This window comes from Armigeres subalbatus, chromosome 3 (genome assembly GCF_024139115.2).
Source record: "Armigeres subalbatus isolate Guangzhou_Male chromosome 3, GZ_Asu_2, whole genome shotgun sequence".
Taxonomy (NCBI): Eukaryota; Metazoa; Arthropoda; class Insecta; order Diptera; family Culicidae; genus Armigeres; species Armigeres subalbatus.
Window position 1 is genome coordinate 262,200,432 of NC_085141.1, and position 27,340 is coordinate 262,227,771.

The 27,340-nt window shown below is 39.5% G+C and overlaps 3 protein-coding genes across 3 annotated transcripts; all 3 read left to right on the forward strand.

Moving 5' to 3' along the window:
* The first annotated feature begins 4,367 nt into the window (after nt 1-4,367).
* LOC134219371 (uncharacterized) lies at nt 4,368-6,496 on the forward strand. The gene is made up of 2 exons (XM_062698089.1): nt 4,368-5,037; nt 5,106-6,496. Exons 1-2 carry the CDS (start codon nt 4,867-4,869, stop codon nt 5,478-5,480), a joined length of 546 nt encoding a protein of 181 aa, XP_062554073.1. The 5' UTR covers nt 4,368-4,866; the 3' UTR covers nt 5,481-6,496.
* Nucleotides 6,497-16,483: 9,987 nt separating this feature from the next.
* On the forward strand, nt 16,484-17,840 carry LOC134219372 (uncharacterized). Its single transcript, XM_062698091.1, has 5 exons — nt 16,484-16,627; nt 16,688-16,781; nt 16,842-16,973; nt 17,049-17,431; nt 17,501-17,840. The coding sequence occupies exons 1-5, from the start codon at nt 16,552-16,554 to the stop codon at nt 17,689-17,691; spliced, it is 876 nt and encodes a 291-aa protein (XP_062554075.1). The 5' UTR covers nt 16,484-16,551; the 3' UTR covers nt 17,692-17,840.
* Nucleotides 17,841-25,108: 7,268 nt separating this feature from the next.
* LOC134219373 (uncharacterized) lies at nt 25,109-26,889 on the forward strand. Its single transcript, XM_062698092.1, has 4 exons — nt 25,109-25,237; nt 25,344-25,572; nt 25,633-26,018; nt 26,076-26,889. Exons 1-4 carry the CDS (start codon nt 25,198-25,200, stop codon nt 26,252-26,254), a joined length of 834 nt encoding a protein of 277 aa, XP_062554076.1. The 5' UTR covers nt 25,109-25,197; the 3' UTR covers nt 26,255-26,889.
* The last annotated feature ends 451 nt before the right edge of the window (nt 26,890-27,340 follow it).

A 27,340-nucleotide genomic window follows, 5' to 3' on the forward strand; every position in this document is an offset into this window, starting at 1 on the left:
AGCGGTAGATCTACCTCTGTGGGTTTCGTGCTACAGCATTGGTCATTTTAATTGTATAATTTACTTTTCAGTCCCTAGCAAAGCTGGATACATATAGCTATAGCTATTATATATAAAACTCAATGTTTGTATGTTTGTGTGTATGCTCCTTCTGAACCCATTATTGTATTGTTTAGTTATCGATCAATTTATCCCTTTATTGCCCAGTGAAAAGCAATGATTAATGTGTTTATTTCTGGATGGTGAATGTGATCCCTTCTTTAAAAATATACGTTTGCCCGAAATAAGGCATCGGTGGATGTTTTTCCTTCTTAAGAAATAGACATTTGCCCGGAATATGGCGATTATGGGGTTGCTCCCTTCTTCAAAATCAGTCAATGTTTTCAAATAAAATCTGCCTTCTTTTGATCAAATGATGAAGTATCGATAAGAAAACACAATTATCCTGTTGACCAATTGGTTTATTCATTTTCCGATTGTGAAAAAAACTGCGAATCAAACTGGCAATCCCGAGCAAGGCCGGGTACATAAAGCTAGTAACAAATAAAATCTATGCGTTCATTTTCTAATATCGAGTTAGCTCAATTATGGTATTGAGCTAACTCGAAATTAGAAAATGAATGCATAGATTTTAACCTCGCTAATAAGTCAACATGAAGTATGCTTCAGCATAATCACATAATTCTTAAGTGAAATAAGGTTTTCCTTATCGCCAATGGTATATAAACGGGAACGAGGTGATTTATAACAGACTACTTCTTCTCTTATTATAACTCTATTGATCGCAAAACAGTTATTTGACTTTGAAAAGGGATTCCGTACATAATGTAAAACTAACTAATAATAAAAATTCCGCGGAAAAAAAATTAAATTTCATTTCGTTTCGTGAAATTTCGAATTAAATGGATCCTGATTTCGTATCGTTTCGAAGTCTCGAAAGTAAACCTATATTTCGTTTCGATTCGTTTCGAATTCAACATAGAAATTTTGAATATCGTTTCGTTTCGTTAGGAAAAAGTGCGTTATCGCGTACTCTTATAAACGGGAAGTGTAAATCAGCAAAGGTCACTTTTATACTATTAGAATGTTCATATTTAGTTTCTTTGTCAGAGTATTTTAATTTAGACAAACGATTGCAATCTAATATTTTTACCGGTTTAATGGTTTTATTTTTGAAAACTCCTGAGCCATGATTTATAACATCAACACAATCTAAAAATTCACTAAACTAAGGTTTTGAACTAGTTTTTAAGTATGTTTGATTCGGAAAGTGAACACATTATCTAGAATTGTGATTTTCTGGAAATATTGTGTCCCTTTCAAGCATTTTGTCTAATTCCTCCATTTTTAAATTTCATTCCACTACTGATTTCTCAGTACCGTTAATACCGGTTCTCATAGGTCTTTGGTACCGAAACATTCAGTACCGAAAATTGCCGGTATTCCCGGTACTATCGGTACCACAACCATACTAAGCAACTATACGAAATGGATTATATTGGTCATCATATTTTTTTTATTACGGCCTGAATGGATTTTGAGTCTGCAACCGGGTAAAAGGGATTCTGACAACTCATCGGCCACTCGACTGGCTTTCAGTGGAGGACATCACAATCCTTGCAGACACCATCCACAAAAATGTCCAAAACAAAGGAAAAATAAACATAATCAGAAATGGCGCGAAAACAAATGCAAATATTCCGTGTATAGTAGAAAATCGAAAATTTGTTTTCAATAAAATGAAATATCTGCAGTTATCAGACGTCGCAACTCATTTCTGATTAGTGCGCATGATAGTACATCCATGCGTGCATGATGCGCACTACTAATGAAATATTTCAAATTGTCGCGACTCGCCGCGCAGCGCGAGTGCTCAATCGCGCGGTCCGGTTTGGTGGCGGCCCGACAATATATTTATTTGCAACTTCCGGTTTCGGCCCGCGATGAAAGTGTACGTGTATCGTTTTCTATGGTGCTTCAAGGAACTTCAAGAATTAATTACACTCAGTCCTTTTCGGGACTAAAACTATTTATCCAAGAAGAGGTATTGCCCGTTGGGAAAAATCTTCACCCAGACAAACAGACTATTCGGCTTAAGTTTCCGAATTTATCTGATTAAACGATTCTAAAAATATCCTTTGTTTTTGATAATGCGCCATTTCAAACACTAAAGCAGCTAAACGAAACTTTCCACCAGATGGCGTCTTCATCGATTTGGCTGTGGTCGGCGGAAAATGAAATTTTCTGACAAAATTCTTTGGTTTTGTTTCTGTTAGTTAAATCGATTTTTTCCAATTGTGTTAAATTTAATCGCTTGGCGACGATAGAAAGTTGACCTTCGGTAGCACAATCACAAGCGCGGGTCGGAGGGAGATGATGCAATATTATCGTTCAGATGGATGGCGTCAATAGCAGCCAAATGGAATTTGTTGTTGTTGGGATCATGTTTTGTTGCTATTGGAGATTGCTTTTTGAAATATATTGGTTCTTTGCAGGAACATTATTTTACACAAGGAAAGATAGATTCGGGATCCAATGAAGATGAAGCAATTAATTTGTTCGAATGGATGGAGACCACCACCGATTCTGACTCTGGGACTTCTCTCTGTGGAATCCCGATCAAAATAACTCGCCAACGCCGGAGATGATGCAATAAATTAATTTGAATTAATGGAATCACTAATGGAACGTACACACGGTCAAGCAGTTTAACCAACATTGACTCCACCTCTCGTTTGTTCAAACGTCCATCAAGTTTTACCATCCATCCATCAAGTCAGCCCCGACGTGTTTATGCAGGCCCAATGGTCTGTAAAACTAATTATTACGAATAAATAAGAGTTTTGTGATATGGAACTATACAAAAATATTTTTCTGAATTTGGAATTAAATCGAAATCGGAATTGAATTTTGTTTGATTTGTTTTGATGGTTGAACACAAAAGAGGATCCAAACCCGTATGCCTTGTTCTATACGGGGATTTACCTCTGCACGTTATTTCCGCGAAGCTTTCCAAATATCATTTTTTTCGTAATACATACGGTCGAATTGGTCATTTGTGCCCTAAAAGGTCATTTGGCGGAAGATTAAGGAGCGTATAAAAGTAAAAGCCGCGATAGAGCGGGCAAAAATCAGAGCAGTCAAATACGAGCCCCATCAACGGTACTCGGCTCTTGAGAAGGAAGTGCATTTACGAAGTCATGTTTTTGTAACCAATATCTCAGTGTAAAATTCTTGATAAAATGTGTTATGTTTAAAAACATTAGATTTGATTCCCATTATGATACAGAGCTGTCAAGGGGATACATTTGCGCAATTTTAGCTGCAAAACAAATCTATTGTGCGAGATACGGATGCCACCGACCTGATTAAACGCTGCTGCAGAAATGACATACGAGCCGAGCGTAGATGGCCTCCCTGGGTGACAAAGAGAAACATTCACAACAACTGGCAATATTTGACTTTTCTACGATACCTAGCGACACCCGAGGGGAACAAGGATGAATCCGAGGATGCCAGTGAAATACAGGTTAATTACTCAATGACCCAACAAATCAACTGAAACGTTGGTTCGAGCTCTTCGAGCAACTTGTTCAAGTTTCGAGGCCCGACCAATCATCAACATCTAGACAAGAGCCACCAACTGTAAGGTACATTACCCGCGTCAACTACGAAGCCATTGCAGATTGAAACAGCCATCCGAAGCATGAAATCCAACAAGGCTGCTAGGGTTAATTCCATATCAGCAGAGATGCTCAAAGCGGACCCCATACTATCTGCGCAAATGTTAGACCAACTATACTGCAATATTTGGGACAACGTGAATATTTCGGGCGACAGGGCGTCTTGGTGAAGATCTCCGATTTTGATGATTACGTTGCTCTACTTGTACAGCGGCTCTCTAATATACGGACTACGGAGTAAGCTGAACAATCTGGCGGAACGCTCGTCTACAGCTGGTCTCACCATCAACGACAACAAGACCAAATCGTTGGATGTCAACACGAACAACCCTTCCAACTCAACGATATCCGGGCAAGCAGTGGGGAAAGTCTAACAATTTCAATATGTTTGCAGCCATGGCTGTTTCTGTGATTTTATGTAACATATGGACATAATCCAATCAAATTAGTGTGTGATTGAAATAATTGAAAAAATGCAGTATATTAGGTGCATGCATAAGAAAAAATCCGTAGCCTCACATTAATTGAAGTAACCATCTATCGCTAAATGTAATAACTAAATAAGCTCAGTTCGGAACCGCAGTTCACCGCACATTCAAACCACAGTCGTGAACGTGCCTTTTGTCGATTCATAAAGGGGATGTTCATTTGGACTGACAGCAAAGAACAGCGTGACGACAGTCACACAGCAGAAAGATAAACACGACAGCTCTTCTAATTACAGGTAGTGGAAGCAAAACATCTTTGTGTGACGGACGCGAAAAACAACATTTGGATCGATTCCCAGTGTCTCGTTGCGTGTATCAAAAGTGTATTTATAAATAGTAAATCAAATCAAGCTATGCCGAAAGCTAACAATACATTTTGGCCATAATACCACGTCGCAGTTTTTTGTTTTGTTTACATCGTGGTTATCATAACATTATCAATACAGGTGCTACGCACCTAGTAGACGAAAACAGATCAAAGAAGTAGAGAGCCGGAACGAGTGGCAATACGACAGATACAACGAATAAAGGCTCTTAATAAATCTAATCATTACCAATACAGTTTTGTTTCCCGATTGGTCTGTGAATGGTGTTTATCAATTGTGCTGAAACGAAAAATACAGCAGAACGAAGACAGATTTCTTGCAATTGAGAGTGAATGACCTAAACCCACATCTGATCTAGTCTGATACAAAATGCTTGAAGATGGAGATCCTAAAGATGACGAGCAAGTGCAGAAACATAAAGAGATGCAGAATTTGATACAAGGCAGTCACTTCAATGGCACTATACAATATTCCGATAGCTTTTTGGCCAATAACTACAGAAAGATGCAGATGCAGCTGAACAGCCGATATATCTCACAGGTATGCATGCGTGTAAATATATATAAAGCAGGACACAACAATCGACTTGTGAAATCATTTTGTTTTAGATCTGCTGCCCACGACGAGCCCGGGGACCATTGCCGCACGTCCGAATGCGACCGTATTATATACCTCAAAGATCCCGAACAAAAAGCGAAAATTCAGATCCGTCAAGTTTGTTATATCTAGAAACAATTAGATCCGTCGACGTCGCACAGAGTGACCTACCCACCACCTTAATGGAAACTTGTGACCCTTCTACCTCACACATGGACACTTCCGGAAATGTTCCGATTGTCAGATCCGGAGCGTGCGCCACATTAGTGAAATCCAAATCTCTCGAGAATCTGGTGCGAGCAATCAAAACAATAGATGGATCGCAACCGTCACACGAGATGGAGTTCATGTCTAGTCGTATACAGAATCTGAAAGTGCAAGAATAAATTACCGTTTTAGTCAAACTGCTCGTTGGCAGTACATAGCAAATAGTGGCAACATAAGCATGGTTTAGAGGACTTTTGTTGCTTGAAGTTCTAGTGATTTGTTTGATAATTAGCAAATGATCAAATTTATTCACATTTGCGGTGCATCAAGATGAAGATCATCTGATTTGTGGTGCAACAAGATAAATGTGGCAATGCGAACATGTTTTACTCTCACATGTTTGTGCAAACCTGAAGAATATAGTTGTTCGCATAATTGAGAAGTCATTTGGAGGCCGAACATTAATTGCGTAAGATTTTAAGGGGGAAGAGTGGAGTGTTATTTTTGGTTTGGTTATTTGGTTGAAACCCCCGGACAAATCCCCAGTGTTGGTAAAATCCCAAATTATTAAATCTCATGGGCGATTCCAATCAAACGAGTATCAAATCACTCAAATCCCATCAGATTCGTGGCCCAGAAAATCGTGATTTGCACCATTGTATGGTTTTTACATACGCATCAATTGCGTTTTGACGGTTTTTAGAGCAAAATCATTTTTCGACGAGTGAACAAAGGCGATGCGATTCTGTCCGAGAAACTCAAGCGTTAACTCGTACATGCAGCCTCGATGATTGAGACTTGAGTATGATTCTACCAGCACTGCACGTCCTTTGCGCAATCAGTGTTTCGCCTCTAAAGATTATGGTCCTAATTGGACCTGGTTTGAATGCGGTTTACGCAATGTATTTTATTTATTCGGAATAAATGTAATATAAACGCAAGTCTAATAAATTGACTTTGAGAATTCCCTAATTTAGTTTACATTTTTTATTTTTTGATGCAGCTTGACTAAATCCACACAGCTTGCAGCAACTTGATTGTGACTGAGTCCGGTCACACATGAGTTGCTGTAACCTTGTGGAATATTTGTGCTGCTAGGGTTCTCCCCACATGATGGAGGTATAACTATAGTTTATTTTATTTCGAGAACTGGATGTTTTATCTATAGACCGGGTCAATCATCTGATTTTCGAAATAAAAGAAGATTGAAATAAAAGAAAATTGAATCCAATAAAGAAGATCTAGTAATATGCAACCTCCGGCAGTTGCCCATTTTCCAATGCTCCTTAGTTTAAATATCATCCTATGTTTAAATTGGACTAAATAAGAACGAATTCACCAGCACCAGCATCCGCGTCCGTTAAGAAAAACGTTCGAAACGCGAACTCTTTGACAAATAAAAGATTAACAAGATTAGAAACTTATTCTAGGTTTTATATTACCTGAAGACCCGGGGAGTTCATTTAAATTAGGAAAAATGCCAGTTACGCGTAACAGAAATGGATTTTCTGGAACATAATATTTCGGCTAACGGTATTAGATCATGTAAGTCGAAAACGAAGCTCTATATATATTTTCTGGAACCTGAAAAATAAGAAGAATTGAGTAATTTGGAGTAATTTGAGTAATTTGGGTTTGGGTTTAACCAATTATGTAAATAAGTTCATTCCGAGTTTGACCACAATTGACGAACCATTGCAGATATCAGCCCAAGCAATTAGGCTTGAAGCAATATCAGTTCATAACGGTCATTTATGCAGTCTCTAAGTCTCTAGAAACAGAGTTCCGGTACGGTCAAACAGAAAAACAAGCGCTGGCCATTGTTTGGGTTGTAAAACGTTTCCAACATAATCTTCTTGGCAAATTCTTTGCCATTGTTATGGACTGTAAAGCTTCAAGTTTCTTATTTTTAAAACGATCTAAGCCTTCCGCAAATGTTCGACTACAGAGTTGTTCACAACTATCTGGAACAGTTAACGCAAATGCAAATAGTCTGTCGTGGTTGGCTGTTTACCGAATCCTTATGAAACAACTGAATAAAATTATGGTACAAGAAGTTAGAGAATGTTTTTATAACCAAATTGTAGCTCCGATGCAATCAAGAAAAAAAAGTTTTGGAAAAAGCGCATGAAGGTCATCCGAGTATAACGATTATGGAAAAACATATACCATCTAACGGTGTTAACTAAATAAATTTGTAACCGTTGGTACAAAGTTTCAAATTATTTTAAAAATGCGCCATGTTTTCGAAGATATAAGTACACTACAAAACTATAGAGGATAGAACACCACTGGGTTGTAACCGTGAACAGCTAAACATGGCTGTCGTGACTCGTAATTTTTGAATAATCGGACTTAGCAAATAATTTACTTTTTTGCAATTGTTTGGAAACACGTTTATTCCACTTCAAATCATCCAACAAACTGAACTAATCTCCTAAGCCTGCTACGATTCCAATATTTTCCAAATTCAATTACACCGCTTCATTTTCAAATATCCTACGATTGCTGCGATTGAATTCCATTGTTTGACTTCTATTCGTTTATTCACACCATCTGTTTTCAAATATCCTACGCCTACTCCGATCTACCCATTAATCTTTCATCATGCCCATTGAATTACACCATCTATTTTGAATACCTTATGCCTACTGCGATTCAAATGTATTCATACATCATCCACGCCTGTACATGCCTTTGTTTATTCCGATTCTTTTAAATTATTATTATTAATATTTTTTATATATTTTGTTATTTTGAGAGTTCCTTATACGACTTCAATTGATAATATGTATTTACTTATTTTAATCCGCAAGCTTCCCTACAATGGCGTGAATAGTGTCACAGAACAATACTGTGAAGTCGCTATAGTAACGGGCTGAAGGGTTCTACGATATTTGGCGGGCGATATTCGTCCACTTTGAAACAGGCGAGCGTGTAGATCAGTCGAGCTTATCGAATTGTGCAGAAATTTTACCAAGTGATAGTTCAGTGAGTTAAAGTGTACTATCGTTCAGGACCTTTTTTGGGTTTTTATTAACGATAGCCTTCTGATTGGTTTGTCAGTAGACCGCTATTGCACGCACCGACTTGGGTAAATCCCGAGTCTAACCGTCAAGGACCGCCATTGCTCCTCTAGGTCCGTGGGCCTAATTACCAAAAAAAGGTTCCCTTCTCGGTTCGATAAAGGGCGGCCTTGCCGTCTTCGGCCGACTACGTCTGAAGGAAGCGCCTGTAGTCGAGAACCCCCTCCTCAACCCGTTAATCCAGCCCGTTACCCACCGTCAGGACGCCAGCCAGCCTTACCGCCATCTTCCAGCATGTTTCATCGTTTCCGTCAGCCATTGCTGGACCATCAACCCAGCGAAAACTAGCAGAGGTACATACTGCAGTCACTGTTCACTGGAACACCAACCACCGAAATACACCGTGAAAATCGATCCCATAGTGTTAGTTTAGTTATATATCTTTGAGCGCCTTTACTGTCCGCGAAGCCCCTCCGGTTGCCCGATAGTGCGCCGACCCTGTGATTAGCTCCGAGTCTCACGCTACTGTGTTGTTGTCGGGTAGTTAATCAATTTCAAATAAAATCTTTATACATAAAACTGAATTTCTGTCTGTCTGAACCTTATAGACTCGGAAACTACTGAACCGATCAGCGTGAAAATTTGTATGCAGAGGTTTTTGGGGCCGGGGAAGGTTCTTAAGATGGTTCGAGACCCCTCCCTGCTTTAGAAAGGGGGGCTCCCATACAAATGAAACACAAATTTCTTCATAACCCGAGATCTATTCAGAGAATAAATCGATTTTGGGCGATACGAAGTTCGTCGGGTTTGCTAGTGAACAATAAAAAATATATTTAAGTTGCAAGATAAAGATTGTCGCTGTCGTCACTTTCCGGAACATCTGGCGACGATAGGGGGTCAATGAGTGAACAACAAAACATGTTTCGGATAGCAGAACAAAGTGAATCGAAGCGACAATCTTTATCTTGTAACTAAAATAAGGTACACTGGGGGAAGTGGAAAAGGAAAAATCGATAGTGCATGTTTGAATTGGTGTAAAACCAGTTTAAATCTCGCGTAACATATGATTACGGCTTTTAAACCAAAACCATGATTTTTGATTTTCTGGCATGAACGATTGCTTTGTAAATTATTCTTCATGCTAGTTAAAACTCCGTACTTGATATCTCTTAAGAAACACATTAATTGCTATTTTGAGTGAACCATAGTGGTTTTTAAGTCCTTTGTTGGCGCCCTTAACTACCATGCGGAATGTTTGCTTTGGTTTTTAGGCCGTTCACTTTATATTGTTTATTTAGAAAAACTAGCTTCAAGTTATTTTAAAATGTATATTCTTACTAGGGTTTCGATATATCGCATAGCAGAACTGCTCTGGCTAACAAATCTAAACAAATCCGATGGTGTTAGTAGCTTTGAGCAAACGGCTTAAAAACCAGACGTGTTGCCGGTGATGCGAGTAAACGGCGCGATTTTTGTTTTAGCTGAAATTTTGTAGATTTCGAATGGTTTTTCAATTAGTCTTGATCTGCTGTTATAACATAATCATTTACGTTTAGTATTGACATGGTTTTGGCAATGAAATGAGTTTCATTATTCATAGTTAAATTAGTCATAGGAAATTTGAACCTCATTTTTCTCGTTTCAGCTTTGTTGGTTTTTCGGCCCTAATCATATGTTGCTCGAGAAATGATCTAAATGGGTTCAATCAAAATGGGCTATCAAAAACAGTCAATTTTGCACCAACTGTGCGGTAATTCATACCATTTTGGTCGCTTGAAATTTGTGGAAAATAAGGACTTGTTTTTCCACTTAACCCAGTGGGATGGGGTAAGTGGAAAACCCATTTTACCTTGACCTTCAATTGTGATAAGTGGTTACATATAACTAAAATCAATACAATAATTACTCTGAGTATGTTTTGTGGAATGATTTCATTACCTTAACGGAATAGATCCTCAAGGAATTCTCGTAATAGCTAGGGAGGGCAGGTTTTGCCTTCTCGAACACTAAATGAACGTAAAATCTATATGTTTGCCCCAAAGATGAACATTTTATAGGAAAAATGGGACTTACAGGGTTATAAACTAATCAACTTAGTTTAACGAATTGAGATGATGTCTGTGTGTGCGTATTTGTATGTATGTGTGTGCGCAAAGCACGCTCAAAATTATCAGCTATTCTTAAGCACTTGTCCTTAACCAATTTATTCGCAAAAAAATTGCATTCAACGGCGATACTTGTTATGAATAAAAATTAATGTAAATTATAGAATATATTTACCTATCAGTGCTATTTTTAACTTTTTTATACATTTTTTTTTCATATGCAAAACATGTGAAAAGCATCAATACCGATAGGTGGATTAATCAGGCATTTTCTCATTTATATTAGTCCAATCACCACTGGAATCACAATGATAACAAAGAAGGAACATATTGAGATTCACAGCTATCGAAATAAACCCTGAGGGGAAGAAAAAATTTTCGTTATTAGAGCATTATCCACTTCCCCCGCAGTGTTTGATACCAGGGGTAAGTGTAAAATCTTTGAATTATTTGCTTTCATGGTACAAACCTCTACAATATGAATGGGATTAGTTTAATTGTATTGTAATAGTAACCTGTGATATAAATTCACTTGAAAAAGGGACAATTGGTGCAAATAAGAATTGATTTTATGAATGCAAAAATCAACTTTTCGCGAAACCTTAAATTACAATTCAAGCGTTAACCGTGTTAGTGTATGTATTATACAAATTTCAACATAGTATTAGTGTGAGCATCAAAGTATATTCTTGCATAATGTTATGATGTGGTAAAAACTGTAAAATATGTACAATTCCAATATTTCGCGTCGATTTTTACACTTACCCCCTTTTTCCACTTCCCCCAGTGTTTATCTTTTAACAATACCGTATTGCTACAACTGAATGGCGTAGTTGAGAGATAAACTCGGTAAATTCTCAATCGTTTACAGATTGCTCAGGACTAAAAACACGGGCCTCACTGCGTATCTCCTTTCGACAGCTCTTTCATATGATAGTTTGCATGGTTTGCTCGTTTCGAGTCGAGGTGCGCAATGCCACCCCCGGATTGAAGAAAAGAACCTTCAAGCTACTTTTTGACTTATCATTCGACTACTGAAAAATCACCTAGCGAAATTATGATTCGCCTTTCCGCACGTGATGTGCTGATGCAAAACTGTGTGAAGATTTCGGGCGAACACTCCAGTTCGTTCGAATCGCACCAGGGACTAAGACAAGGGGATGGACTTTCGTGCCTGTTGTTCAACATTGCGCTAGAAGGTGTCATGCGGAGAGCCGGGTGTAACAGCCGGGGTACGATTTTCAACAGATCCAGTCAATTTATTTGCTTCGCGGATGACATGGACATTGTCGGCCGAACATTTGCAAAGGTGGCAGAACTGTACACCCGCCTGAAACGTGAAGCAACAAAAGTTGGACTGGTGGTGAATGCGTCAAAGACAAAGTACATGCTTGTGGGCGGAACCGAGCGCGACAGGGCCCGCCTGGGAAACAGTGTTACGAAACACGAAGAGAGAGTGATAGCTGAAGCGCAGTAGAACATGGATAGAAACGATATGCGGATGTTTTGTGCAACTGTCAATGGCGCGCGGCATAAGATTGCGCCAGTGCCTGCCATGTGCAATGACCGAGAGGGTAATTTGCTGGCAGACAAGACTATGGTGGCAGACAGGTGGAAGGAGCACTTGGAAGATTTGTTGAACGGTGAAAATGAAGCTGTATTAAGGAGCAGGATGGACATAGTCGGCAACGGTCAAGCTGTGGAACCACCAACGCTGGACGAGGTTAAGAAAGCTCTAAATAAGCTGAAAACCAATAAAACTGCTGGGAAGGACGAGATCTCGGTTGAGCATCTCAAACACGGAAGTGAGAAGCTGCATCGATCAATCCACCACATTATCCAGAAAATATGACAGGATGAAGAACTGCCTGTCGGCTGGTTGGATGGCCTCATATGCCTAATCTATAATAAAGGGCACCGACTAGAGTGTGCCAATTACAGAGGGATCACCCTTCTAAACTCTCCAATCTCTAAACTCTCCAATCTCTACCAAGACAAAGTACATGGTGGCAGGTAGAAATAGAGTTAGACCTAGAGGTGTTGGTGCTGAGGTAGTGCTTGATGGGGATGTGTTTGAAGTTGTTGAAGAATTTGGAACGCTTGTGACATGTGACAATGACGTTTCCCATGAAGTGAAAAGACGTATTGCTGCTGGTCATGTAGTGCGAATGTAGGAAGAAAGAATAGCGAAAACAATATTTAACAGAGAACCAGATAGGGGCCGGCGACTTCGTGGAAAGCCACGAACACGCTGGTTGCACGCGGTCACGGAGAAAAAAGTGTAGTAAAATCAACCATATTCTGCTTGAAATCAACAATATTTTTGCATTGATTTGTGAATAACAACATTTTTGGTTGATACAATTACAAATAGGGTTGAATCAAGCATACGCGATAGTTAATTTAACTCTCGTAAATATTTGTTTCAACCATGCTTTTCAGCTGTCACTGTCAAATAATACATCAGAAAACAACAATATTCATGGTTGTTTTTACTTTCGAAAATGCTGCGAGACTACTTTATCGACACTACGATGACATCAACAAAAGAGAAAAATGTGACAGAAATAGAATCGAACTATTTGCATGCAGCGTGAGAGTCATCCACCTTACCACTGCTCCATGCTTACTTCTTGTAGATAGGATGATTTATGTTGATCAATTCATAGAGTTTTTCCATATTACGGAATGGTTGTCAAAGGAACGATATTATTTTTGTTTCAATCATGCGATGCAGGATTGAAACAACAATAATGTTCCATTGAACTAGGTAGTGAAACAGCGTTGAAACAACAATTTTGAAGATTCAAACAACAATATCCCCGTTGTTTGGTGCAACAATCGAAATAGTTGTTTCAATCGTACAAGATTCTTCTGCGTGGTGTAATCGGACCTGGGGACTCTGAACGTTCGGAGAAACTGGAGGAACATCGCGCAAGACCGACGATTATGGAGCTCTACAATACGCCAAGCATAGGTGTATCAACGCTGTAGCCAACCAGGTATCCAAGTAGGTACGCTACATAACGAAAAGCTTAAGATAGTGAATTAGTCGTTGGTCATCGTATAGTAGCAAAAAGAATGAGAAAGAATAGCAAGATTATACCGATGAAGATAATAATACTCAAGATAACAATCGTTGGTAATCGTCAACGATGACCAATCATGCTCATGGAAACAATGGGACCTGTCTTTCAAAAATTTTATTTTGAGCTTTTCTGATTCCATTTCATAATTCACTAGAAAGGCGACATCAGCGCTAGTTAAATAAATATTAGAAACTAGTTTATTTGTGGACGCAGTAGCGCCCGTGGTAAGTGTTTTTTTTTTTTCAAAGTTTAAAAATCAAAATTTTTAACGTCTGTTGTCTGTGATATTTTTCATCAAATGCTGTGTCTGGTTGCCTAAGGTTGTCACTGGTTTTGTTTTCTGCATCTGATTGTAAAAAAGAATCGAAGTGTCAAATATTTTATTTTTTGAAAATTCCCCCGCGTGCTGCGTCTGGTTGGCTAGTCACCGGACAGACAAACAGGGCTATTATATATAGTAATGTAACATTTAAGGAGAGATCCCCCAGTGCCGGACACATAAGCCATTTATCAAAATATTCTTTTACTATTCGGATTATGTTTACATGTATACATAAATACACAAAATATGATCATTGATGATTCATACAAACTATATGTATTTGATCATTTGAATACGTTGTCCGACGATGTATTTTGATGATAAATTTTGATGAAACATTTCACGGTTCAGAAAAGTGGCCCCTAGTACCGGACGACCAAGTTCCTGTGATATTTCACTTAATTAAAAAAGTCGCTGTCCGGACTTTGGGACAGCTAGGGTAACGGTACCAATAGTGGAGGTATTAGTAGATCTACAAAAGAAAATATTTTTTAAAAATTGATAATTATGGAAAATTTACTGCTTTATTATCTTAAATAGTCAATAGATAAACTAATAAATTTGCTAACAAAAATGAGATAGATGTCATTTAACATCAGCAATTACCAAATATTGCTTGCACCACTATGGGTACACTGTTCCTTTAGTGGCGGTAAAAATTAATTTTGGTTCCTTTAGTGGTGTTATCCATTGGTTTCTTATGAGACTCGCCACTATTGATACAGTTGCACTACTATAGGTGCAAGGGAGTCAATTTTGTTAAGGAAAATCATTGTTTTAAATAGTTTTTCAATCGAAATCTTAAGGTAAGTTGCATTTAACAGGATATTTAAAGCACGACGCATCAACTGAAACCATCGTAAAGTCTATAAATATGATAAATCTCATTAAAACCCCACTACCTCCACTATTGGTGCTACTCCCACTAAGTTACCCTACCGGTTACCCTACCAAATACAGAAATTGATTTTGCATCACAGTTATTATTTATTATTAATTTGTTAGCTATGGTTGTTTAATGGTTCTCGACAACGATCCGACGGGCACAAGAAGGCGAGGTGCGCAGCGGGCAAGGTGGATCGATCAGGTGGAAGATGACTTGCGGACCCTCCGTAGACTGCGTGGTTGGCGACGTGTAGCCATGGACCGAGCCGAATGGAGAAGACTCTTATATACCGCACAGGCCACTTCGGCCTTAGTCTGAATAAATAATAATAAATAAATAATTTGTTAGCACAAACTAAGGCGGGAGGCGACCATGGCTACACGTCGCCGATTACGCAGTCTGCGGAGGGTTCGCAAATCGTCCTCCACCAGCTTGCTCGCTGGGCACCTCGCCTTCTTTTGCCCGTCAGATCGTTGTCGAGAACTATTTTTACGAATTACTATCCGACATTCTGACTACGTGTCCGGCCCACCGCAGTCGTCCGATTTTCGCAGTGTGAACGATGGATGGTTCTCCCAACATCTGATACAACTCGTGGTTTATTCGCCTTGTCCACGCACCGTCCGCCATCTGCACCCCACCATAGATTGTGTTTGTGGTTTGTGTCGTATGCGGCTTTGAAGTCGATGAATAGATGATGTGTGGGCACTTTGTATTCGCGGCATTTCTGCAATATCTAACGTACGGTTTACACCTTGTCTGTGGTAAAGCACTCACCCATGACTCCCGCCTGGTACTGCCCTACAAACTCTTTTACAATTGACGTTAGTTGACAGCATAAAATTTGGGAGAGTTCCTTCTAGCGTTCCGCAATGGGATTGCGCGGTAGTGGCTGCAAACCTGTTTATCGCCTTTTTTTTTCGATGGGACACAGGACACCTTCCATACACTCCAGCAGCGGAATCCTCCCAAACCTTGATAATTACCCAATGCAAAGCTCTAGCCAGTGCCTCACCACTGTGTTTAAATAGCTCTTCTAGTAGATGATCAACCCCAGGGGATTTGTTGTTTTTCAGCCGGCCAATCTCTTCCTGGATTTCTTGGAAATCCGAAGCCAGAAAACGTATGTCCTGTGTGAGTGCTCCCAAGTTTGCCACCATGCCGCCATCGTTGTCTGCCACATCGCCATTAGGGTATTCTATGCAACAAATCATGATCGCCATTGAAAATATGGCTAATATTGACCATCTCTGCATAATTAGAATGAATTCGAATGATTTAAATATTGTTGATTCAAACCTTCTAAAGCAAATCGAAACAGAATTGTGAGCATTTTTGTTCAATTTAAAAATTTACACGAAGTTTACTACATGAGGATCTTATATTCCATGCAGGTAAAGGACTTCCCAAAAGCTCCATATTGTAGTACATAAGATGATAGAGGGACCTCTGCAAGTGTCGTTTTAAGAAGTTTCCGGTATTGGGAGGTGTCCGGTGCTGGAGGATACTCAATTCTAAATAAATCACTTTTATTTTATAAAAATAAGTTGACGTATGGATTACTAATAAGTTGAAAGGCAGCGTTAGCCGAAATGTAGAGCCATAGAAGAAAAAATTGAGATATGTTGAGATAAGTTAAAAACACATTATAACTGATAGTTGAATTCATCTTGCTTACACCTATGATGAAATTAAAACATAGATTCGGTTTCGTTCTATTTATTATATTGCTAGATAGTGGTGAGATGGACTAAGTTATAAATCTCATCCGTTGTGTAGCAATCCGTTCAGTTGCTCTGTGTGTTTTGAATCAATAGCTTCGATGCATAGCTTGTGTAGGCATTATCATATAGGTGGAAACATGTTAAAGTGCATTTGCTTAGGATTGCTTCTGTTAGGTGGAAATAAAATTTACTACAATCGAATTGTAATCCAAATTCATTAATTATGTATTTCAGTGATAGATACATTTGGATGTGATATCCCAACACGGCACTACAAAACTATGAAATGTGTGCCGGTCGGATCAAACGCATCTGGTTGTCCATCCAGGTTACCCTGAACAAAAAGTGTTCAGAAGATGGCAAAATACATTTTGAATTTTTCTTCCAGATACGAATGCCCAAGCTTGACCAATCACGATAATTCCAAGTGTTATTTTAATGGAAAATCGTATGCACTGAACGAACAAGTCCCCAACGAATTAGTTAATCCATACTGTTCGGTTCTATGCTACTGTCAAAGGTGATTAAAATTAATCAATATGTAGCCGCTGTTTCAAACCATATTAAAACGTAAAAATTTAAATTTTAATTTTAGTGGCTCACCTTTTGCAAAATTTGTTTGCACACACATAGATTGCCCCGAATTCTTCAACGGTATTGATCGTCAAAATTGCATTGCTACGTATAAACCAGATCGGTGCTGTTCAACAGGATCAGTTTGCGGTGATGACAGGAAAAAACTTGCGAGGTGCATCAACCAGAACAAAGTATCCTTAGCAGGTGAACGAATGTATCCATCATCGAACAAATGCTTAAAGTGCATCTGCCATGCCGGCTACAATGAGACAAATGCTGCTAACGACCCCAATTGCTATGAAACTGTATGCGGTTTCGAATTATTCTACGCCACCCAAGTCTACAACGGGGCCGCTCCCGTATACTACGACGATCATTGCTGCCCCTGGGAGTGGAGAATGCGTAAGCTAAAATCATTTTTAAATAGTCGTTGAAGATTGAATAAGCATAACATTTGTTTAAACTTGACAGCTAAGGACTCAGACCGGTTGGTGACTGGCAAGCAAAAAACGAAAGATTCTGCACTAACATGCAAGTACGGAAAGTTGACGATGAATGTTGGCGACTCATTGGTTCCTGAAGTTACAGATCAGTACACCTACAAGTGTTCTTGTCAAATTCCTCCTTTGGCTCAGTGCACTATGGAAAAAAACAAAAAGTAATTTTGAATGTCGTATAGGTACCTGATTTTTTTTTCTGACGGAAATAAAAAACAATACATAATATGAAATTATTTTTTAATAATACTTGAACAGTTACATTTGTATAACCTCGTGTCCCAATAAAACATACTTCATTTCTTTATAACTTTTTAACTCTTTATAATTTTTGTCGTAGTAGTTTCTAAATCGAAAATATGTTAACAAAAGATGTTGAAAATCGGTCGCATCTGCTCAATAAAAATCATTGCTTTTTAAACTATTCAGCATGAATTTTCTTGAGCATCAATTAATTGCCAATCCATGCGTTGAAAGATGCCTTTCGAACAGGCAGCATTCGTTACGCAGATAAAATTATCTCTCATTCTCTCTGTTTGCTTACATCGAGATGGTCTCGTCTCACGAGGTTAGGAGCAAAAGGTCGAAAGACAAAAGGTCGCAAGGACAAAGGGGCAAAAGGTCGAATGGACAAAACGTCGAAGGGACAAAAGATCGAAAGAAACAAAAGATCAAAAAGAACAAAAGGTCGAAAGGGACAAATTGTCGAAATATAAAAGAAATCAAAACAGAGAGAATTAATCTTACATCAGAGTTGTTCTACAGTGTTGGCAAAAACTCCTTTATGTTTGACATTTGCTGCAATTAAACAAAATTCATTCAGTGAGTTCAAAAAATATATGGATGTTTATGTTTTCTAAATGTCACTTCGATATGGCAACAAGGCGCACGCCGGAGCCACGCGAGCGCGCGTGCATCAAATACACCGGCGTGTATTACTATGCATTCATCTATTATTTGCACTCATTGAATGAAATTTATTTAATTGTTAAAATAAGTAAAAAATAAAAGAGCATTTTTTTTTGCGAACTATGTAGAAAAACGCTGTCTCGCACAATACAGGTTTTTTTTTTATTTTATTGACTTCATTAAGGAGACTTTCAGCCCGAGGCTGGCTCGTCTCCGGGGACAATACAGGTTTTATTCATTTACTGAATCAACAATCTGTTTCATCTCTAACAGAACTATCTATATATAATACTATTTCATAGTAATTACTCCTTCTTTGAAAATTGCTCATTCTTCAACTTTGGTTGATGAGATAAGTTTGTTATTTCTGCTTGAAGATAAATGCATTGCATATATTCCTTTGGAATACACGCAACTTGTTAACAACTTGTTCTTGTTCGACATTTTGTCCTTTTCGACTTTTTGTCCCTTTCGACCTTTTGTCCTTTTCGATATTTTATCCCTTTCGACCTTTTGTGCCTTTCGTCATTTTTACCTTTCGACCTTCGGTCCCTTTCGACGTTTTGTCTTTTCGACCTTTCACGCTTCAAATTTTGAAGCAACTATTAGTGGAATTCAGTGACAGATTCTCAAAAAAAAATTCTAAAGAAATTTTGAAGGATTTCCCATGGAAAATCCACAGATTGAAAAAGAGAAAACTTTCGAAAAAAAAATCAGGAGGAATACATTGAGGACTTTCAAAAGGAACTCAAGGAGGACCATCCGGAAGAACTCCAAGAGGAATACATGGAGGAACTCCTAGAGGAACTTCCGGAGCAATCTAATGAGGAACTTCCGACGGAATTGCTTGAGGAAATTCCGGAGGAATTCCTGAAGCAACATCCAGAGGAATTCCAGGAAGCACTTTTTGAGGAATTCCTGGAGGAACTTCCGGAATAATTCCAGGAGGAGCTTTAGGAGGAGTTTCTGTAGGAACTTCCGTAGAAATTCTTTGAGGAACTTCCGGAGGAAACCCTTGGATAACTTCCGGAGGAATTTTTTGTGGAATCTCTGGAGCAACCTACGGAGTAATTTACCAGGGAATTCCTGGAGGAACTTCATGAGGAAACCCAGGAGGAACTTCCTGATGAATTCCAGAAGCAAATTCCGGAGGAACATTCGGAAGAATTCCGGGAGGAACATCCGGAGGAACTTCCGGTTGAATTCCAAGTTGAGCTTTCGGAGCAATTTCTGGAGAAGCTTTCTGAGGAATTCCCGGAAGAATCTTCTGAGAAATTCCTGGAGGAACTTCCAGAGGATACCCTGGAGGATTTTCCGGAGGAACTTCAGGAGTAATTTCCGGAAGAACTCCGGGAAGAATTTTCGGAGGAACTCTGGGATGAACATCCGGAGGGATTCCGGGAGGAACATCTGGAGAAACTTCCTGGAGAAGCTTCCTGAGGAATTCCGGTATGAACTTTCTGAGGAATTCATGGAGAAACTTCGGAATTCCTGGAAGAACTTCGTATTTCGAAGAGGAACTTCGGAATTCGGGGTGGAACTCCCGGAGAAACTCGTAAGGGAACTTCCGTAGGAATTCCTGGAGGAACTTCCAGAGGATTTCCTTGACGAATTTGTGGAAGAACTCTGGGAGGAATTTCGGAAGGAACATCTGGAGGAATTCCGGGAGGAACATCCGGAGGAATTCCGGGAGAAACTTCTAGAGGTATTCCGGGAGGAACTTCCTGAGAAATTTCGAGAGGAACTTTTGGAGGAACTTTCGGAGGAATTTCAGGAAAATTTTTCGAAGCAATTCTGGGAGGAATTTGAACTGACATTTGGAGAAATTTCGGGAGGCACTTCCGAAGGAATTTCGGGAGGAGCTTCCGAAGGAATTCCAAGAGAAACTTCAAGAGGAAGTCCGGGAGGAACTTTTCGAGGAGTTCCGGGAGGAACTTCTGCAGGAATTCCAGGAGGAACTTCGGGTTGAATTCCGGGTGGAGCTTCCGGAGCAATGCTTGGAGGAACTTTCTGGAGGAATTCCAGCAAGAGCTCTCAGAGAAATTCCGGGAGGAACTTCCGGAGGAATTCCGGGAAGAACTTTCGGAGGAATTCTGGGAAGAACTTGAACATGAAACTTTGGAGGCATTCCATGAGGCACTTCCGGAGGAATTGCAGGAGGAACTTCCTGAGGAATTTTGGGAGGAACTTCCGCAGGAATTCCAGGGGTTACTTCCGGTTGAATTTCGGGTGGAGCTTCCGGAGCAATTATTGGAGGAACTTCCGGTGGAATTCCGGGAAGAACTACTAGCTGGAATTCCGGTAAGAACGAGGAATTTCTAGAGGAATCCCGGGAGGAACTTCCGAAGGAATCCCGGGAAGAACTGTTGGAGGAATTCTGGGAGGAACTTGAACTTCGAACTTTGGAGGAATCCCGGGAGGCACTTCCGGAGTAATTCCGGGAAGAACTTCCGGAGTAATTTCGGGAGAACTTATGGAGGAATTCAGGGAGGAGCTTCCGGGGGAATTCTAGGAGTAACTTCCGGAGGATTTCCAGAAGGAACTTCCGGAGGATTTCCAGAAGGAACTTCCGGAGGAATGCCGGGAAAAGCTTCTGGGGGAATCCCAAAACTTCCGGAGGAATTCCTGGGGAATCCCGGGAGGAACTTCCGGAGGAATCCCGGGAAGAACTGTCGGAGGAATTCTGGGAGGAACTTGAACTTCGAACTTTGGAGGAATCCCGGGAGGCACTTCCGGAGTAATTCCTGGAGGAACTTCCGGAGGAATTCTTGGAGGAACTTGAACTTGGAACAATCCAATTCTATTTTCTGGAACTTCCGGAGCATTTACGAGAGGAACTTCCGGAGGAATTCTGGGAGGAGCTACCGGAGGAATTCAGGAAGGAACTTCCGGATGAATTCTGGGAGGAAGTTATGAAGGAATTCAGGGAAAGCTTCCGGAGGAATTCCAGGAAAAACTTTTGGAAGGAACTTCCGGAGGAAATCCGGAAGGAACTTTCAGACAGAACTTCCGGAGAAATTCCTGTAGGAACTTCTGGACAAATTCCGGTGATCATTTTTTTATCTAGTGCTTCCCTTATGTAATTTTCAATATTATTCAGTGCAGTCACTGTACTACATGCCTTCCGATACCCCGATTAGAAAGTGCATAGCAGGTTATTTCGGATTAAATATTCATTCAGTTGTTTAGAAAGTACTGACTCAAAAACTTTAGAAAGAGCGCAAAGGATGCTTATTGGACGATAATCTTTTTCGATACATGGATTATCAATCTTACTAATTGGAATAACTTTAGCAATTTTCCAATCGACAGGAAATTCGGATGATGTAATGCAGCAATTGAAAATATCAGTAATGTACGTAAGAGTGACACCTAAAGAAATTTTTAAAACATTCAATGGAATAAAGTCGTTTCCTACAGCATCGCATGAGGCAGTGGCGAACTCAGCTAAAACTTCATCACTAGTTACACATCTGAATGAAAAATTTGGTTGTGTTTCAACACCTTCACTTTGATTGAAACTAAGGGGCGGGAAGTGTGCTGCAAAAAACATATTCAGGGAGTCAGCAGTTACGTCACCTCCACCTACATGAGTGTTCGTATGTTTCAAGCCCATTCGTTTAATGTTTTTCCACAACTGCTTTGCAGGAAGATCAGCACTAAGTTGAGAGTTAAAATCGACATACCGTCGTGCGGGGCTTCTTTTGAAAAATCAGGGGCTACTTTGGACATTTTAAAACAAGAATTATAACGAAAATTACTATAAAATTGTCATTATCACCAATCGGGTGTCTTGTTGATAGTCGGACGGCAACTTTCTGTTACAAATTTGGTATTTTTTCCGTTTAGTTTTTAAAAAAAAATTAAAAATCCAAAGTAGCCCCCGGAATCAAAAGAAGTCCCGCACGACGGTAGTTGTTTCATAAGGGCCGAAGTCGCAAATGTAAACAAATCGAGTTTATGTCATAGATCGAACCTCCTGGAAATGTACTATATGTAGCATATTCAAAATGGTACAAAATGTTGTTTTTTTGCTGTAAAAACAGAGAAATACAGAAGGGCGATATTACATTTCCGTTGGAATTTTTTTCTCGGTGCGATTGCGCCCCGTTTTCTCCATGGCAGCAAAAGGGCTAAACTGTGTTTCATTTTTGCATTATGACACTTCGTTCTTGCATCAAAAACACATGTGAGCAAAAGGGCTAAACGGTACTTTGAAAACACAACGGGGCGATGCAAACAGGCGATACTGACACACAGGTTGACAGCCGGGCGTGGAATTTGGGCGAAAAGGATGTTGTCAAAAACATTATGGCGCATTTCTGAAGGGCGCAAGTGTACACTGTTAGAGAAAAAGGACGACTAATTCTTTAATCATATTTTCAAATCGAAATAAATCCGAAGTAAATTTTATTTATATGTGGATTCAATGATTAGATATGGATGAACTTCATGCAAACTATTAACATTTAAAATAACATCTACTCTTTGAAATATAATTGAAAATATGTCATGGAACATTCCAACCCATTTTTCTCCATTCGAGCTCATTGCGACATTGGCCCTTATGAAACAACTGTGTCGAAATATTCTCGTTTTGTGCACTTGATTTCGCGGTTGGCCAAGTTACGAAGGCAGGTGAAATTTTTCCATTTATTCTGGTTACCTTGGTCCCGTTTCCAGCACTCATAGGCTTCGGAGCGATTTTTAATCAATCGATTAGCATACTTGTTGATCCAAGGATTTCTTGGATCTTTTGTCGTCTTTTTCTTGAGTGGGGCATGTATGTTAAGAACGGAGTAAAGTAAATCATTGAAACACCGAAGCTGTATTCCTGTATGGACTGTGAAAATTCGATTCCAATACAATTCAAATCCACTTCCAATCCAATCACAATCAAATACAATTTCAACTCTAAACATATTTCAATCGCTTTCCAATAACATGCCATTCACGTTCCAATAAAATTCAATTCAACCCACAACCAATTCTAATTCTAATCTCATTCCAATTCAAATCCAATCTAATTGCACTCCAATTCAATTCCATTCCAATTCAATTCGTCCAATTCAGTATTCGTAAAAATGCACCAAACACATCAGCATATACAGAAAAAAATGACTACATATTACGTTTGCTGGAGTTTTGGATGTACCAACTGTTCGTCAGACGGTTGTACAAACTGAATGGGACACACAAACTTGGGGGCGGAGTCAAAGTTGTACAACATGTCGGAACGTGTGTGGGGCCCCTAAGGTATTACATACTCACTCTTGCACTACCGAACAAGGGAAAAAAACCACGTGCAGAAACTGCACGCGTTTCTGGCTCATTTAAGTTATCGGCAAGGAATAGAAGAAATAGATTCTAATTGAGGAATAGAAGATGTCGTGTCTCCACCAAAGCTATATGCTGAATAGTTACAAAAGTCACGCGACCACACTACTGAAAGCCGCATACAATGGACTCGCTGGAAAACGCATGTCTACCTAAAAGTCTATACACCCAAAAAACAAATCTGACAATTATTGTATAAAATCTGGGCATATACAATTCTGTAAGCTTTTTATACAAATATTGTATTAAAATAATACAAATCTGTATTATTTTAATACAATATAATACAAATCTGTATTATTTTAATACAATATTTGTATAAAAAGCTTACAGAATTGTATATGCCCAATTATTATACAGTTTCTGTAAGGTTCTTATGCAGAACTGTATTAAAATCTGCCATCCCCTGGTTGGGTGCTTCCGGGTTGTAAATTTTCTCGACTTCCCCGGGCATAAAAATATCATCAAGTTAGCCTCATGATATACAAATGCAACAATGGTAATTGGCTTAGAAACCTCACAGTTAATAACTGTGGAAGTGCTTAATGAACACTATGCTACGAGGCGGCAATGTCCCAGCAGGAGAATGTAATGCCAACAAAGAAGAAGGAGAGTACTTCCGAAGATGCTCCATGGCAATTGGCAACACGAAAGGTTCGTCGTCTAAAGACCTCTGAAAGAGCAGCTCTCAAACTAGAATGCTTTCACATCGTACAAATTGCTTGCAAATAAATAACGAGTGTGAGAATATCAGTCAGCAGCAAATGTAGTAAAATTCAAATCAGGAAAAAAAATCATTGGAGACGAAGTCCGATTAGACCGACAGACAATTTGCAGTATATTAGCTAAGAAATCTGCTAGCGGAAGAGCTGCCGCTCAAATAAAATCGTTGGTGACTGCTACAATACGCCAGGCATAGATGTAACGAAGCTAAGACTCATACGGGATGAGTGCCTGTGTGAGCGTGAATGAGCGAGTACATTAAGTACTGCCTATCCCCCAGAAGTAATGCTGGGAGGCAGTTTCTAGGGGAACCAGGGTATTAGTAGTAACAGGGTAACTCAAGTAACCTCCCGTTTCTTGGCTGGGTTTAGTGGGTCCGGCGTTCCGTCAACCCCACTCCCTGAATGATAATTTCAGGTGTCTGTATGCAGATATGCCTTCATCCCTCTATAAAAAAGGTGTAACGACGCTGCAGCCACCCAGGTATGGGTATCCAAGTAAATGTAATTCATTTTAAAAGTTTGCAAAAAATAGTACCTTCGTTTGAGCAACCTGTCGTTACCCTATTCAATATTTGTTTGTTTGCTTTTAATCATATCGGAATCCCCGGAACACCAACTCAACGCTAATAAAAAGATGCGTTGTTATCATCTGGTTTAAAATCGATGATCCTATTCCATTCAATTAGTCATATCGGAGACAATGAAACGAACGATCGCATTGCTCACGTACGCAAGCACAAGTAAGTTTATCTTGTAGTATCGAGAATTAAGTCGGAATTAAGGCCGGTTTGATTTGACTAGGAAATTGGAATGAACTAATCGAACACGTTTCAATTTACATTTTAGTATCATTTCTACTGGGATGTGATTACCCAACCAAGCATTATACCAGCATGGGATGCATACCAAATGGATTGAATCCAGACACAGGATGCCCGTTGAGCTACAACTGTAAAAATCTGTCAAACCGCCAGGATGGTATATGTCATCTCCATGGAAAAACTTATAACATCGGTGAAGTAGTTCCATCTAACGAGACCTCCCCATTCTGTACTATACGTGTAAACTGTGACCGGTAAGCATATTGAAACAGAGTAAAAACAACCCATGATTTGAAGCCATTGCTAACCTTTAGCGACCATGGAAGCAATTCGACAACATTCATCTACACCCACATCGACTGTGAGGAATTCTTCCACCATCGTGAACCGGATTGTATCCTTCAATACCAACCCACCAGTTGCTGCTCGACAAACAAAGTTTGTGGTGAGAATAAAACTCAGTTAGCCACGTGCACCATAGAGGACCAATCGTACTACGAGGGCGAGCTGATGCAAATTCCTGATCAACCATGTAAGAGATGTGTTTGTTCAGCTGATTTCAAACTCGCCCAAATTGACGATAGCAAATATTGCTACGAAGACGAGTGTAGTTTCGAAATTTTCGATATAGAAAAGCTCTACGGAGGAGCTGCCCCAGTGTATAAAAATAATACTTGTTGCCCGTGGACCTGGAGAATGCGTATGTACATTATGTTTCTGATTCTGTTGCGTATTTAAAATATGGAAAAAATTCTAGCAAACAACACTGACCAACTGGAAATACGGTCTAACGGTCTGCATAAATATGAGGAAAAATGCATATATGGAGCGCTAACTTTGGAAATTGGTGAAAGTCTAAAAACCTTCAACGAAGACGATAATGTGATCAGCTGCACGTGTGCTATACCTCCTTTAGTACACTGCCGAGTTGAATAAAACTGGCAAAAAACCGAAAGAAAAAAATAAAGTGCTAAGGTAACTTATAAGCGAAAGTAATACCCCAACAAACAATTAAAGCTGAATAAGCTAGTTTTTTAGCTGAAGAAGTCTGTTTTTATTTGAATAAGCGCTCTACGAGCTTCCAATGTTTGCTGGGACTTTTAACTTTATGTCCCAAATTTGCCACGTGTTTACATATACTGCCTTAATCTAAAAAAGTGACGTATACTCCAAGTTACAACATATAAGTTTTCCATTATTCTGTTACATAGCTCGATGAGTAGGTACTACTCGTTAACATAATTTTTGGAGAACAGCGTATACGCCACTTATTCAGATTACGGCACTATAGTGGTCTACCAACTGAAAATGATTTACTCTAAAGCATACTGCGACAAAGTAGGTACGCAGTTGATTTATTTCATGATGCATAAGTGCAAATAAAAGCGTGTTATTGTTTTCAATATTTTTTAATTCTTTATTGATAAGATGTATAGTCTGAGTCTGGGCTGGCTCATCTTGTTTTCTAATGATGTAGGTGTCTTTTCGGAACATATTCTAATATTTCATAAGAAAGCAACGGAAAACGATAGACAGTTTCACCCTTGAAAAACGCCAAATATACAGGCCGAAACGTCGGGCAAAACAAAATTTATCGTTTTTACTCAATCAGACTGAGAAAGCCATACAATGTTGTATAAAATCTTCCAATCGTAACTCTTTTATATAAGAAATAAGTGCGCAGAATACCATCTACCAGAGCTGCGGCAACACACACGAGCTGGGAACAGCTTTCATAGTGATGGGCGATATGCAAAGGCGCGTGATCGGGTGGTGGCCGATCAATGAAAGAATGTGCAGGTTGAGGATCAAAGGCCGGTTCTTCAACTTCAGCATAATCAACGTCCATAGCCCACACTCCGGAAGCACTGATGATGATAAGGACGCATTCTACGCGCAGCTGGAACGTGAGTACGACAGCTGCCCAAGACACGACGTCAAAATCATCATAGGAGATTTGAACGCTCAGGTTGGCCAAGAGGAGGAGTTTAGACCGACTATTGGAAAGTTCAGCGCTCACCG